Source organism: Musca vetustissima, unplaced genomic scaffold (assembly GCF_032173495.1).
Source record: "Musca vetustissima isolate MV318-11 ecotype Yass unplaced genomic scaffold, APGP_CSIRO_Mvet_v1 utg4927, whole genome shotgun sequence".
In the NCBI taxonomy this organism is placed as follows: domain Eukaryota; kingdom Metazoa; phylum Arthropoda; class Insecta; order Diptera; family Muscidae; genus Musca; species Musca vetustissima.
Genome location: NW_026884396.1, coordinates 213,390 through 228,878, shown reverse-complemented (window position 1 = coordinate 228,878; position 15,489 = coordinate 213,390). Strand labels below are relative to the sequence as shown.

Below are 15,489 nucleotides of genomic sequence, written 5' to 3'. Positions count from 1 at the left end.
AGCCTTCGAAGCAAACTGTAAAACGTTAAGTGGCGACAAATGGATCGATCGATGGCCTCAGATAGCCAAAGAGTAGCTATCATTGACATGACGGATCCCGATGGACGTGTATCAGTGCGAGTCATTGGTTCGATAGGAATCTGAAGAACATTTCCCTAAAGGATGAGGTTGATCATTAAAGGTTACAATTTGACAGGGTTACCCTTAAAATGGGGCCAGGGTCATAAACTGCGGAAGTAAGAAGTCTGCTGACTATCTAATTAAGGCAGTGAATGGCCTTGAACCACTTTGGGGAAGGTAGCAATCTTGCGGCCACTTATTTGGCCCAATAGTTGACCGACTGTAACGAAATTTTGTATAGTGTTTTGAATTGAGTCTAGAGTAAAGTGTGTCAAGTTTCACTGGAATCGGATCAAATATAGATATAGCTCCCATATATATTTTCATCCGATTTTATGTAAATGGAGCAGCAAACACCCAAGGTTTGTCCGATCAACACAAAATTTTGCACAGCTCTCTGAATAAGGCAGCTGTGCATATATATTTTCATCCGATTTTATATAAATGGCACACAAAACTCCCAATATTTGTCCGATTGAAATGAAATTTTGTAAATCGTTTTGATTTGAGTCCAGTGTGTAATGTTTCACTGGAATCGGGCCAAATTCAGATATAGTTCCCATATATATTTTCATCCGATTTTATGTAAATGCTGCACCGAACTTTCATCGTTTGTGCGATTATCACCAAATTTCGCACAGAGTACTGAATTAATTACAAATTGACCTATGTGAAGTTTTATTGAAACCGGTTCAGATTTAGTTATAGCTCCCATATATATGTTCGCCCGATTTTATGTAAGTGACCCACCAAACTCCCAATATTTGTGTCCGATGGAGAGGAAATTTTGTATAGCGTATTGAATTGAGTCTGGAATAACATGTCTTTAGTTTTCTTAATATCGGTTCAGATTTAGATATAGCTGCCATATATATTATCGTCCGATTTTATATAAATGGTACACCAAACACCCAATGTTAGCCCAATGGGGACGAAATTTTGCATAGCGTATTAAATTGAGTCCATAATAAAGTGTGTTAAATTCCATTGGAATCGGATCGCTTCCGAATAAAGCTCCCACATATATATTTAATACAGAACATATCCTGTATTGAATATCATTTAGGTTAGGTTCGGTAGAATACTCCAGCCATTCTATCATTAATCACATTATTTCGACTTACCTTCTTGGAGCTCTTTTCAATTTCCTTTTCAAAATCGGTTAATGGTGTTAGGGTCACAGTTACATCTTTAATAATATCACGGAAGGAGCTGTAAAGGAAAAAACAAAAACATGTTAAATTAATATGCCTTAAAATAACAACAACAAATATTTACTTATTAACATCATCGGACGAGAAATTACTGGATTTCGAAGAATCACTTTTACGTTTCTTCGATGTAAATGAGGAGGGCTGAGACGATGAACTGCCATGGAGATTGGGATTTGAACCATTGCCGCTAATGGAGGGCATGGAATTATTTGAATGTTTATTGAACGATGACGAAGTGGAGGTGGACGAAAGATTTGTGGGCATGTTGTTGCCACCTGTGGCACTGCTACTACTATTGCTGGGTGGTATAATATCCATGGGTATTGGTGTTAAATTGGTGGCATCCGAATGATGTTCATTGAGGAAATTGGAATTGGATTGATTTGTGGCACCAGTCGACGATGACGATGAGGAAAATGGATTTTTATTGGATTCCTTTGAGGAGTTAACACCAGCCGTTGAAGCAGAGGAGGAGGCGGAGTTGTTAAGATTGCCATGTAAATTACTGGCTGCCGAGGAAACACCACCAAACGTCATATTGCCACCACTTCCACTCCCTGTTGCTGAATTATTGGAGGTTGATAGATTTTGTACCCCCGTTTGATGATGAGAATGATGGGAATCCGCAGAGGAGAATGCATTATTGTTGGAGGCATTTGAAGCTCCCGCCGTTCCTCCCCCTGCCGTTGTATTCAAATTGGATGAATCTTTACTTTTTGAGGATTTTGATGATTTTTCACGGGAATCCCGCGATGATGAAAATGACGATGATGAGGAATAACTTTCCTTTTCCTTGTCTTTACTTGAACTGGATAGTTTATTGGGATTTTTACTATGCTTGCTGCTGCTTCCATCCTTGTCCTTGTAACTACTCGATGAAGAGGAGGTACCCCCCGATGACGAGGAGGAGGATGATTTTGCATTAGATGATGAGGAATTGGTGCCAGCACCGATTGCCAGAGAGTTATTGGAACCGCTAATGCCATAACCTGAAAGGGAAGAAGAAGAAGTGTTATTAGAGGAAGTTATCGAAGAAAACAAATTGTTATCTAACCTCCTCCCGATGATGAATTGCCTAGATTATGACCCGAAGAACTAGAAAGATTATTTGGACCAGATGATGATGATGCGGACGATGAAGCAGCTCCTGCTGCTGATGAAGAGGCCGCGGCTGAGGACGATGACGACGACGATGACTGTTTGGTAGCATTCGAAGATTTCCTTTGTTTCGACGACGAGGATGATGACGATGTGGACATATTTGTTGTTATCTTAATGCTGGTGGCCGATGTGGATGAAGCCGTTGCACTCATGGTCGAATCAATCTCCTTTTCCGGTGATGACCCCGAATCGGAGGAGGTGTCATGGCTAATGGGTTTATAGGGTGGTATGGTCTTGACATTGCCACCCTTTTTCAATTTACTATAATGATGCTGGCAGTAGCCACAGTATTTCACATTGTCCAAGTAGTTGCCGGCCTCCTCACACAACAGACCCAAACTTTGGGCACATGTCACATGGAATTGTTGTTTACAATTGGATTTATTGCACTGCATACAGGCGCCAACGGTGGCGCGATGTGGTTTACCCATTTCCTGGCAGATGTAGCAGTCTAGAAAAGAAAAAAAAACATACGGAATTAATATTTCCTTTAAAGAAACCTTAGAGATTTGTGTTCTACTCACTTTTGCCATACCTCTCCTGAGGTATCAACTGCAATATGATCGGTTCCATTGTGGTAACATTACCAAATCGCACCTCCGGTATATAGAGGGCACACACCACATGGGCCCAGCCTTGATTATCGGTTTTCTTGAGGGCACCATCCCGCGACGGACACAACTCACAACGCACCCGCGTCGAACGCTCTTGACTTTCACATTTACGACAAAACCATGGCCCCGTGGGCACAGTGACAATACCATAGCAAGCCTGATGCACAGCCACAGTACAATTTTGTCCATCACAATATACAAGTGGATTTTCGGGCCATCCACGCTCATCAGAACAAACGCAACATCCTCCGACCATCTCCTTCATTGTGGTCTGTAGAAACCTTTTACGCTTGCGTGAATCTATGTTTGCGGCGGTAATTCTTCATCACCCAAGGGAAAAGAAAAAAATTTAATGTCTCTGGTTTTTGGTTTGTTGGGGTGGGGGGATCTACTCCTTCAAATCTCCTTTGGGGTGTTACTGTTTTTTTTTTTGTGATTGCCAGAAGGGAGTAAAGATGTAATCACTGGAAAAGAGAGAATAAAATTAAATTATCTCAGAGGACTTATTTTGATTTTCTAAAAAATATAGGGATATGGACAACTTTGTAAACATAGTGAACATTTCGGGAGGAGCAAAATATCCCACAAGGATGTTGCCGAACAAAACATTGAGCATATTTCCTCAGGAAATTAACTTTAAAACCCTATTGTGAAAATGTCTCATATAAGATATATATGCTTCACAGAAGGCATACAGACTTTATAGAAAACCCGAATCCAAAGACTATTACCACTAATGGAGGTCATGGAATTATTTGAATGTCTATGGAACGGCGAAGTGTGGAAGGACGACAGAGTTGTGGGCATGTTGTTGTCACCTGTACTACTGCTACTATTACTGGGTGGTATAATATCCATGGGTATTGGTATTACATTGATGGCATCTGAATGATTTGCGAATAGGAAATTGCAATGGGATTGATTTTTGTGGTAGCAGCAGTCGTTGACGATGATGAAAATGGATTTTTTTTCGTGTTTTCTGAAATTCTCCTCCTGGAAAGCCAGAAGATCTTTGGAAGAAAATATAGAAGAATGTCTTCTCGATGAGATCAGGAGGTATTCTTATTGTTTTCTTTAAGAGGACCTCCTAGGACCTCACACAGAAGTCCAGAAGGTCTTCCTATTGACTTTTTTAAGAAGGCCTTCTAGGTCCTCTATAAAAAACCTAATAGAAAATGGATTTTTTTTGTGCTTTAGAGAGTCTTCTCAAAGACGAGCAGAAGGTCTCCTCCTAGAAAACCAGAAAGTTTTCCAAAAAGGCTAGAATGTTTTTCCATATAAGATCGCAAGGTCTTCTTTTTGAAGATCTGAAGGTCTGCGGAAGAAAACTAGAGGGTCTTCAGATTGTTTTATTTATGAAAACGTTCTAGGACCTCCATAAAAATGCCACAATATTTTGACATAGAAGACCAGAACGTTTTCTTATATAAAAAACCAACAGATTTTTTTTTTGTTTGCTTCAGAGTCTTCTCCAAGAAGAAGAGCAGAAGGTTTTCGAAAAAAAAAGCTGGAGTGACTTTTCATATAAGATCGGAAGGTGTTCGGAAGAAAACTATGTATTTTCAGAGAAGATCAGATGGTCTTCGTATTGTTTTCTTTATGAAGACCTTCTAGGACCTCCATAAAGAGGCCTCAATGTGTTCTCATAGAAGACCAAAAGGTCTTTTTATTGTCTTCTTCACGATGGTGTTCTAGGTCCCCTATGAATAACCAATAGAAAATTATTTTTTTGTGTTTCAGGAAGGCCTCTTTAAAAAGGCCTCAAGGTTTTATTACAGAACGTCTGAAGGTATTCTCATAGGAAGACCAGATATATTTTTATAGAAGCCCGGAGATCTCACATTTTCACAGAAGATCAGAAGTCTACATCACAGAAAAGTTCTTCTCATAACGGACCAGTAATCTTTTGATAGGAGACAAAATATAATCTTAAAGAAGACCAGTGATATTTCCATAGAAGATCATAAGGTATTCTTATAGGAAACTAGAATGTCTTATCATAGAAGGCCTCTCATAGAAGAAACTCTTCTCAAAGAAAACAGGAAGTCTTAGCCATGAAGACCAGAAAGTTTTTAGAAGAAAACAAGAATGTCTTCTCACAAAACACTATAAAACCTTCTAGACTACCCCAGAAGGTCTTTTCACATAAGACCAAAAATCTTCTAAGAAAAGGTCAGGTATCTCATAGAAGGCATGAAGATAATTGCAAAGAAAAACAATAGTCCTCCTCATAGAAGAGCAGAAGTTCTTCCCAAATTGTATCAGAGATCTTCTCAAGGAAGACCAGATTTTATCTCATAGAAGACCAGTGATATTTCCATAGAAGATCAGAAGGCCTGTTGGTTCTCTCACAGAAGACCAGAAACTATTCTTGAACAAAGCAAAAAGTCTTAGCCTAGAAGACCAGAAGGTCTCCAGAAGTAAACTAGAATATCTATGTTCTATAAGACCTTCTAGGCTCTCCTAAAAAAACCAAAGTGTTCTCATAGATCAGAATCAAAATTTTTCTAATAAAAGGTAAAAGATCTCATAGGAGGAGACCTGAAAATCTTTTCACCAGACCAGATCATCTTCTCATAGAAGACCAGATATTATATCGTAAAAGACTTGAGTAATTCCACAGAACCTATCAACCTCCAGCAACATGCAAATATTTTGATAGGAAACTAGAAGGTCGTCGAAGACCTGAAACTCTTCAAAATATAAGACAAAAAGGTCATCATATATAAATATCAGAATGGCATCTTACACAGAATCAGAAGGCCTTCTTAGAGGTGATCTACCCCTAGAGGCCCAGGAGCTAAAAGACTAGAATAAATTCGTGTAAAATACCAGATGATATTCTTGGAAAAGAAAATTAAGTCCTGTCATGGAGGTCCAGAAGGTTTTCTTATAGAATCCCAAAAAAAAAAAAAATAATAATAATAAAATATCGGAAGTTCTTCTTTTAAAATTTAAAAAAAAATATATACCCTGACAAAATCAAGTTTAGTCATATGCCTGAAGTATCTTTGCCACAGGCAATATAAGTGAAATCCGTCCTGTATGATTCACCTCTGTTGGTATTCTTGGCCACTCTGCCTACTTTGCAGTATTCAGGAACTAGTATGCGGAGGGTGGCTAACGACAAATTGAGAGCTGATGTTCGGGTTGATCCAGTAGGTTAGACTTTATCATAGAAATTGTTTCTGATCTCAAGTCTTTGGATGACTTAGTGTTCTTTACATGACATCTGTAACGTATTTCTTCACTTTATTAAATTCAATTATGCATGTCCGCCCGCCCGATATAAAATTGTAAACAAAGTACAGGTCACATTTATGATCCGAATTGAATGAAATTTGGTACAGCTCATTTATTTTGCACAAGAACGAACCCAATTGAAATTGATGAAAATCGGTTCAGATTTACATATAGTTCCCATATATAATTTCATTCGATTTGTTGTATATGCTACACCAAACTTCCAAAGGTATTTTCGATTGGGATGAAAATTTGCATAGCGAACTGAACTAAATATAGATTGACTTGTTTTAAATTTTATTGAAATCGTTTTAGATTTAGATATAGCTTCCATATATAATATCGTCCGATTTTACCAAAGTCCCCATATTTCTTTACATTTGCACGAAGTCTAGAATTACAAGTTTTAAATTTTGTTGAAATCGGTTTATATGTATATAGATATAGCTACCATATATATTTTCGACCGATTTTATGTGAATGGTGTACCAAACTCCCAAAGTTTGTTAGATTGAGACGAAATTTTGCATAGCGTACTGAATTGAGTCTATAATGACGTGTGTTATGTTTTATTGAAATCTGTTCAGATTTTGATATAGACTTCATATATAATATCGTCCGATTTTATCTAAATTGTGCACCAAAGAGCCTATGTTTCTTCGATTTACACAAAATATTGCATAGCGTATTGAATTAAAATATATAACTGCTGAAATCGGATTAAATTTAAATATCGCTTCCAAATATTTTCGTCCGACTTCATCTAAATGCTGCACTAAACTAAAAAAAATACATCAGATTTACCTATAATAGCACTAATAAATATTTTATTTAATTTTTTGAATCCATATTTAAATCCGGCCTGCCCAATTGGCATTAAAAATCTTTGGTCTGTTCCCGTACTGCAAGAATCTACAATTTTTTTACTACGATAACGAATATTCCTTTATGATATCATAAAAATATCTGCTTTTTTTTTAATTAAAATAAAGATCTGCTTTCATGTTGATAGCGACAAATGCCGACGCCTATTATTGTGTTTTCTCTTCATAAACTACTGCCAAACTACATCAAATTTAATAAAACACATTTTATTCTTCCAATTGAATATCAAATTTCTCCTATTTCTATCGAAATTCTAAGATTTTTAATTAGAATTAATTAATTCAATGGGAATTGCCTTCATTACAAACGCTTTAACGACAAACGTCGACTCTTGAATTGTGTTTCTCTTTTTAACACTGCTGTCATCTGCATAAAACATATGATGCTGCTGTCAAAAAACAACACAATCTGGGGGGCGACGACACACACTCAAACAACATTTTGCACAAACAAAATTCCACATACATTTTTGGTATAATTGCAATTATTTTATTCACCTTCTTTTCTTCATAATGGAATGGAAATAGAAAGAAGAAGAACAACAATAACAAAATACATGATGACACACAACACATCACATTTTTTCTACCTCTGTTTGTCTGTCTGCCTGACCGTTTTATTTGTAAACAAAAAATGCTGACATAACAAGAATTCAAACAAAAACATAGATAGTAGCTAATAGGAAAATGTGTGAAAAGAAAATGATAAAAAAGAGGAGGGATAATAAAACAGAAAACAAAAATAAAACATAGAACATAAACAGAAAAATAAATGAGTGGAAGATGAAAGAAACAAAACTATAAATAAGAATTGAATGTAAGGGAAAAGAAAGAAAGAAAGAAAGACGTACAAGTGGCAAACACCATAAAAACATGATGAGACGTGCTGTGTGTCGTTTATGATGAGGGAGGATGAGAGTGGAATGTATACAATTTAGACGAAGAAGAAGCAGACAAACAAAATGAAACAGTGCACTAAGAATGCCATGGAAAAAAGGTAACAAACATGTGAACATTAAAAGGAAGAGGAAGAAGAGAGAGGGTGGACAAAATAAAACAGTGTTTATTACTTCGAGCAAGAATGAAGCTTGCTTAGAACAATGGGGGCGCAAAATGTAAATGGAGTGGGCCGGGCGGATATACAACAAGGAAACAATGAGCATGAAGATAAACTAAAGAAAAAAGGGCGCTTTTTTTGTTGTTGTTGTTGATACAAATAGGGCGAAATGAGGTGCCATTAATCATAAAACAAAAACGAACAGAACCAACAAAAAAAAACGAGAATGAAAAATGATTGGTTGCAAAGGAAGCTGGCTGGCTGGTATGGTGGAGCCTGCTCTCTAGTATACCAAAAATGTATTGATTATTTTTCGAGAAAATTTTTAATTAATGAAAAAAACCTGGTGGTTCCAGAAAAAACCGCGTAAATTTTTTCTCTTCACCATTAAGCTGAAGTCAAAAAGTGGTCAAACAACGCCGATTTAAGAAGTCAACATTTTTTATGACACCACCAACAACAAAAATTTTATGGACAGTAGAGAACTTTTTTTTGTCAAAAAACCCAATAACAACAACAAACGTGATCATATTTAAATTTTAGTGACACAAAAACAATTGAATTTTGCATGAGATGAATTTTCCAAATCATAGAAAATATTAATGATTATCTTTTGTTTTTTGTTACGTTTATTTCATTTTTTTCCTGACGTTTTCAATTTTTTTTTTTTTATTTTTTTCTTCATTATTATTTTTCTATACACACATACACACCACACAAAAAAAGAACACCAGCAATAGATATTTTTCCCGTGCTTGTTTTTTTCTCTTGGCTTTTTTTCTTCCACCTGTATTTTGTGTATTATTTTTCCAATTTATTGTTGGTTTATTTTGTTTTTCAATATTTTTTTTTTGTATTCAATTCTCAATGAATTTTCCACAACAAAAATTTTCACAATTTATTTTCTATTAAATTTTTTCCATTTTATTATTTTGTCATTTCTAATACGGCACGACACACAGAGTCAACTGAATATTTTTTGTTTAGTCCAACGTAGAACCACACAAACACACACGGCAAACCGAACGGAGAGAACCAACCAACCAGTGGGAGAGAGAGAGAGTGAAATTCAAATTGTAATTCAATGAAAACACACAGAGTCAGGCATGCACGCACGCACTCACACATTTGTTGTTGTTTTGTTCCCAATTAGATTTCTCCGCTCTCCCAATCAACGGCTATGCGTTTCACTCACTCATCCAACCATTAAACACACACATACAGCTGTCTCACTCTGTTCTGTGCTGTTTTGCCGTTAATAAACACGAAAATACTTTACTTTTTAATTAAATACCAGAAAAACAACAACGAACCATGAAAAGGAAAAAAAATAAATTCTCACTGAATTGCGTTTTCCACTTGTTTTTTTTTTTTTGTTTTCGGTTTAATTTTTTTGGGAACGCCAGTAACGTAAAATTCTTTTTAAATTATTATCGTAATAACTTTTTTCAATTACATTATTTGATGTAATATTCCTTTTTTAATTTGTTTTCCTCTTCGTTTCGTTATCAATAAAGTTATAAATAATTCTATTTTGTATTTTTCACCGCAGCCAGCAGCAGTGGTTCACTGCTCACATTTACACGACTGTAAAGAACACAACTAAATAGGGATGAAGGTTAATGAATATTATTTTGTTGTTCTCTATATCGCTCTCTGTCTCTCTCTGTGGGGTTTGAATTTTGGCCGTACGTGTTAAGTCTCTCTTTTTAATTAGTGTTGATAGAGAAATTAGTACTGTTTTTGGTGCATGCAATAGAGATCAGCTGATTTGTGTCATTAATGGAAGTTTTAATTAGAAAAACTCTTTTATGACCAATTATCAAATTTTGAATAATTTGGGAGAATTATAGAAATTTATAAAAATTCAGAACCGATCAAAAAACATGATGAAAATACAGTAAGTGGGTAACCATTGTTCAAGTGCAGTAATCTCTCAAATATTCACCAGTAACTTGGACCTTCTTGTATATGTGAGAAAGACGCCTTGATCCTCTACCTGTCAACCATCTTAACCTTCATGCAGGAAATAAATTTGACTATATCGCCGTCAAAATTCACATCTACCCTCCTGGACGCGTGAGCTAAGGCTAAAGCTTGACATAAGAGTCGATTATAGAACAATTCAGACTGTCCCACACCCCAAGATCCTGGCTAAATTTCACCAAACCGGCAGCGAACATTAAAAGGAGAATCCAGACAAAAATAATAAGGTCCTGAAGGCGCGGACAGGAACCTTTTGGGGAAAACAAAAAGAAACCATAGTAGGAAGGATATCAGGCACTTCTACCCGGACATCCAAGACGTTATACCAACTGACGTCAACAGATTGTCAATAGCGGAAGTTCTGTAGCAGCTGCAATACCCGGGCGGTCCAAGAAGCCGTCACGGATACAGCCCCATTGCCATCCTTTACTATCATCCACCAGCAATCTCTGAAAGCAAGAGACATCTTTCCAGACCCACTAGAACCATCTTGGCACAACTCAAGTCTAGATGGAACAGCATTTTCAATTGCTACCACACATAAAAAACTATGAAGATGCTACAACAATTATACCTTGGTCCAGACGGTATTTCCATGTTCATGTTCGAATTTATAGTTGGCAATTCCTGATATTTGGAAAGTTTAGCGGATTAGTCAATTCAAAAATCAGAAAACATCCGCTACTATTGGGGAATCCTACCGCCCGATATTTCTTCTTTCTCCAGTAACCAAGGTTTTAGAGACCTTAAAGTCCTGTGGCAAGGATAAAGAAACGTTGGTAACGACGTACAAGGCCATCGGTAGTTTCATCCCTAATTATGCTCTGCCCCGGTCTGGACTTCTATTCTTAGTGGCTCTCTGTGGAGATCCTTACAAACTACTATAAATAATGCACTTCGAATTACAACCGGGTGTGTCCAAATGACGAACGTCAATCACATCCATGCTGAGGCCAGGATGATGCCAGTCAACCAACATAATGTGTTGTTGACTAGGCAGTTCCTGCTGGCCTGCGTGTCATCCCAACAAGGCATTCAAGACGTCATTCCATCGGACGTCAACAGATCGTCGATAGCGAAAGTGATGAAATCCGTGCATCAACAGGCGGTCACTGAAGCCATAAATGTCTACATATGCAGCAAAGTCATACTCCTCCTACAATTTCGGTTAGTGAGAGGCTTCTTCCTGAACAAACCACTTCAATTCTGTCAACATTAAAATCTATAATGACTCTTGACCTACCGCAGTGCTTCCAAACCATCAATCGGGCATATGTGGAATTCAGAAACCGCAAATCGAAGTGGGTATTTGGGCGTGGTTAACAGTTTTTGGCTTCCTTTACCGACACGTCAAGAGAGATCTGCATGATCTAAAGAGAGAAAGATCAAAAGTTAAATGTTTGACCGCCTATGTCAACAGACCTTTCAGAGAGGTGTGAATTGGCACACAGCCACCCTACCTTCATTCGAGCTGATGAACGCGGCATAAGGTAGTAAGTTCTGTTAAATATCTATTATCGGTTGAAAGAAAAGCTGACAACGTATGTACTGTCAAGCGTGTTTTGCGGACTAATTGGGGCTTGAGTAGGCGTGCGTTGCATGTCATATATGATGGGTTGTTTGTTGACTTTGCAACTTATGTTTCACCTATTTGATACAAAGTCGCTTCGACTATCCTAGGATAGAAGATGATCCTTTCGTGTCAACGGGTCGTCATGCTAGCATGTTTGCCAGTGCGTCTACTCTCTCAACAGATGCGTTGCAAGTGCTGCCTGTCGCCGTGCCTCTTGATCTAGAGGTGAGATGTATAGCTATCACGTATAAGTTTAAAAGCGGGTTCCAGTTAGATGAGGATGATTGGCTCAGAACTTCCTATCTTCTTTGGCTTAAGTACTGGTTTCATTGAATGGGCATGGTTTTCTTAATGATTTTTTGCACAAAAGAGGCCTACACCAGATGGATTCATGTGTGTATGTGGGATGACTAAGGTGACAGTTTGTCATGTGATCTCTTTAACATCCTGCTGGAAAAGGTCATACGAGAGGCAAAGGTGAATATAAATGGCACTCTGTACACCAAACAACACATTTTACTCGCCTGCGACGATGACATCAACATAATGGGTCGAACATTGCGATCGGTAACAGCCAACTTTAAAGAAATTGAGAAGGAGTCCGCCAAAGTGAGTGTGTCAGTAAATTGTGAGAAGACCAAGCTGATGGTATAAAGGAGCAAGACGTCCACTAAACTCGGACCATCGATGGAACTTGAGAACTACAGCTTCAAGGTGGTCAAAGATTTTATATACCTCGGTACCACCATAAATAAAACTAATGACATCATTTTTGAAATTCGGAGAGGTATAGTGTTGACCAACAGATGTTACTATGGTCTTAGTAAGCCATTTAAGAACAAGGCCACTCTCTCTCTTGATCAAACTCACACTCAACAAGATGCTGATACTACCCCTGCTGTTGTATGGATCTGAACATGGGAACTCGCGGAAGCAGATGAGGCAGATCTTGGAGTGTTTGAGAGAAAAAAAATCACCGAAAGATCTATGGTACGATCTGCGTCGACGGTAAATATCGCCTTAAAAATTAACTATGAGTCGTACCATATATTCTCGGGCATCGACATTGTTAGACGTATCGAGCTGCAGCCACTACGTTGGCTAGGTCATGTTGTGAGAATGGATGAGGATGCCCCAGTTCAAAAGGCATATAAAAGCGAACCAGCGAATCCGATGCAAAGATCAAGTGGAAGACTACATCTCTGAACATGGTCTCTCAAATTGGATAAGCTGAGCACAAGGCGCCTGGGAATCTTTTTTAAGCTCGGCTTATGGAACAAATGTTCTGTCACAAGCCAGCTAAGTAGTAAGTAAGTAAGGGATGACAAACGACTGGAAGCATATTCTGACGGAATGCTGTCACTATCATGGTATTAGAGATTTAGTAAATATGGAGGGACGAGTGGTATTTCAGTAGGGCTCTTGAAGACGATCGCACCTTTTGTTGTTTATGTAGTTTTGCTCGTGAAGCATTTATGAGAAGAATAGATACCAGATAGACTGGGTCAATGGGTCCATCTTCAAATCCGATCTAGGCTTGGGAAATATAATAGGTTGTGGAAAGTTTGGTTCAAAACGATAATCCGTTCGCATGATATAATATAAAATTATTTTTTGCACAATTTTGGTCATTTTGGGGGGGGAGATACCAGAAGAAGTGGACCTGTTTTCCCTATCTTTCAAATTGTCTGAAACGGATTTGATTCAAAGAAACATGGGGTGTAAAACCAATACTTCGATGAGGCCATTTTCACCATATGCCTCATTAGCAATAAGGCTGAGGGTATAAAAATCCACGATCATGTTGGACTTTGAAAAAAACCTTTTTTTTTAAGTTCTGGCTTATGGTGGGCCCTGAAAAAATTATCCCTAAAATAAGTCCACCTTCAGGCCTTGGAAAATAAAATGTTTTCAAAAATACACAAAATATTGATTTATGCCCATATTGATTAGCTCCTTTTGTAGTCAATATAGGTACACTTTTTCGTACCATTTCCCGCCGTAAAATTCCCATCTCTGTTGTGGAGGGTTTGTTGTTGTTGTATCGCGACAATTTTGTGTGTTTTTTTTTTAGCAATTAATTCTCGACAGCCAAACACCTTACACCACTCATTTGGGTTGTGTGCGAGAGTGTGTGTGTGTAAATGAGTGAGGTGCAAAAGAGAGCTGCTGCTGATGGTTGATTTGTTTTTGTTTTCTTTTCAGAGAAGATGGATGATGATGCCAGCCAACCAACCAACTAGCAAGCAAGTCAGCTATTCCTGTTCATATCCTTATGAGAATTTGCATATGTGAAGAAGAAGAAGAGGAAGACAACAACAACAACACATAGTCATTAAGAGGTTTCTCAATCCACACAAATGACAACAACAACAGCAACAAGAAAATTACGCGAGAATGAAAATGAGTTCTCACACACAACAAATTTTATGGAGAACTAAAAATCCAACTAAACTACAAAAACAAAACAAAAACCGACATGAAATGAAATGAAAAATACATCGGCAGCAACCTTGCAGCGACAATCCTTTTCTTTTCAGATGGTAAATTGTGTCCTCAGTAACAGATTTTTCGCCGCAATTAAAACAACATCTTTTTTAACTGTGTCGTCGCTCTGTCGCTTTTTGTCTGTGTGTCCTCCTGGTGGTGTCCTGTGAATTGTTCATTCATTTAATAGAGTGTGTGTGTGTGTGTGATTTTTTGTTTAAATTGGTGCTCCAATTTAATGAAAATTAGCAATAAATTCCTTGCCAGCAGCAGGAATCTAGTAAGTAAAGCAAAAATAAAATTAATTAATTATTTTTTTATTAATTAAAATAATTAATAATAAAATAAAAATTAAATAATTAAAAAATTTGAATAACAAATAATTAAAATATTAAAATAATGGTCTAGTGTAAAATTCTGTTTAATTCATTTTTTTATATTATATTTAAATAAAAAAACATTTTTAATTAATTAAAACAATTTTGAAATAATTTAAATACATGCCTAATTAAGAAAAAAAAATAAATAACTTCATTTAATTATCATTCCCTATAATACATAATTTATAACAGCGCATAATTAATTTATTTAAAAAAAATCAACTTCCTTATTTAAAAAAACATCTCTTATTAAACAAATCACACCTTTTTTCCTCAAATAAATAATTAAAAAACAAAAAAATCCTTTCTTTATTAACAAGAGAAAAAAAAATAATTATACATACACCCCTAAAACAAAATTTTAGGGGTTGGTTTATCTGCTGCTGCTGCGAGTTGGTGTGAAATACACTTTTTCCCTCAATCCTACTCCCCCTCCACCTCCTCCTCTGTTTCTTAATTAATTAATATTTGCATATAGAAAGAGGAACTTGGTATCTTCTCATCATTATATCTCTCATCTAGCTATCTCATGCGTACATTACATTACACCGTTGACGACGGCGACGAAGAAGAGTTAGTTTGCCGTCGCTGTCATCGCCAACGCTCGTCGTCACCGTTGTGTACAGACGGTTCATGCGTACATTGCAATGGTATGGTGTGGGGGGGACAACAACAAGACATTTTTTTATTACTCATTTATCCAAAGTCGCGCTCATTTGTTTTTATGAACAAAAGAAACAGCAAATGAATGCTAAAAACAGCAACAACAA

The 15,489-nt window shown here is 37.0% G+C and overlaps 2 protein-coding genes across 2 annotated transcripts in view; one reads left to right on the top strand and one right to left on the bottom strand.

Annotated features, from left to right (window-relative positions):
* Window positions 1–3,457, bottom strand: part of LOC133331364 (pneumococcal serine-rich repeat protein) — a 51,403-nt gene extending 47,946 nt beyond the window's left edge. The window contains 4 exon segments of the mRNA XM_061539761.1: window positions 1,245–1,332; window positions 1,399–2,345; window positions 2,384–2,946; window positions 3,020–3,457. Coding sequence (XP_061395745.1) covers window positions 1,245–1,332; window positions 1,399–2,345; window positions 2,384–2,946; window positions 3,020–3,374 — 1,953 coding nt within the window. The 5' untranslated portion in view covers window positions 3,375–3,457.
* Window positions 1–15,489, top strand: part of LOC133331362 (secernin-2) — a 220,789-nt gene that overhangs the window by 179,749 nt on the left and 25,551 nt on the right. The window lies entirely within an intron of this gene.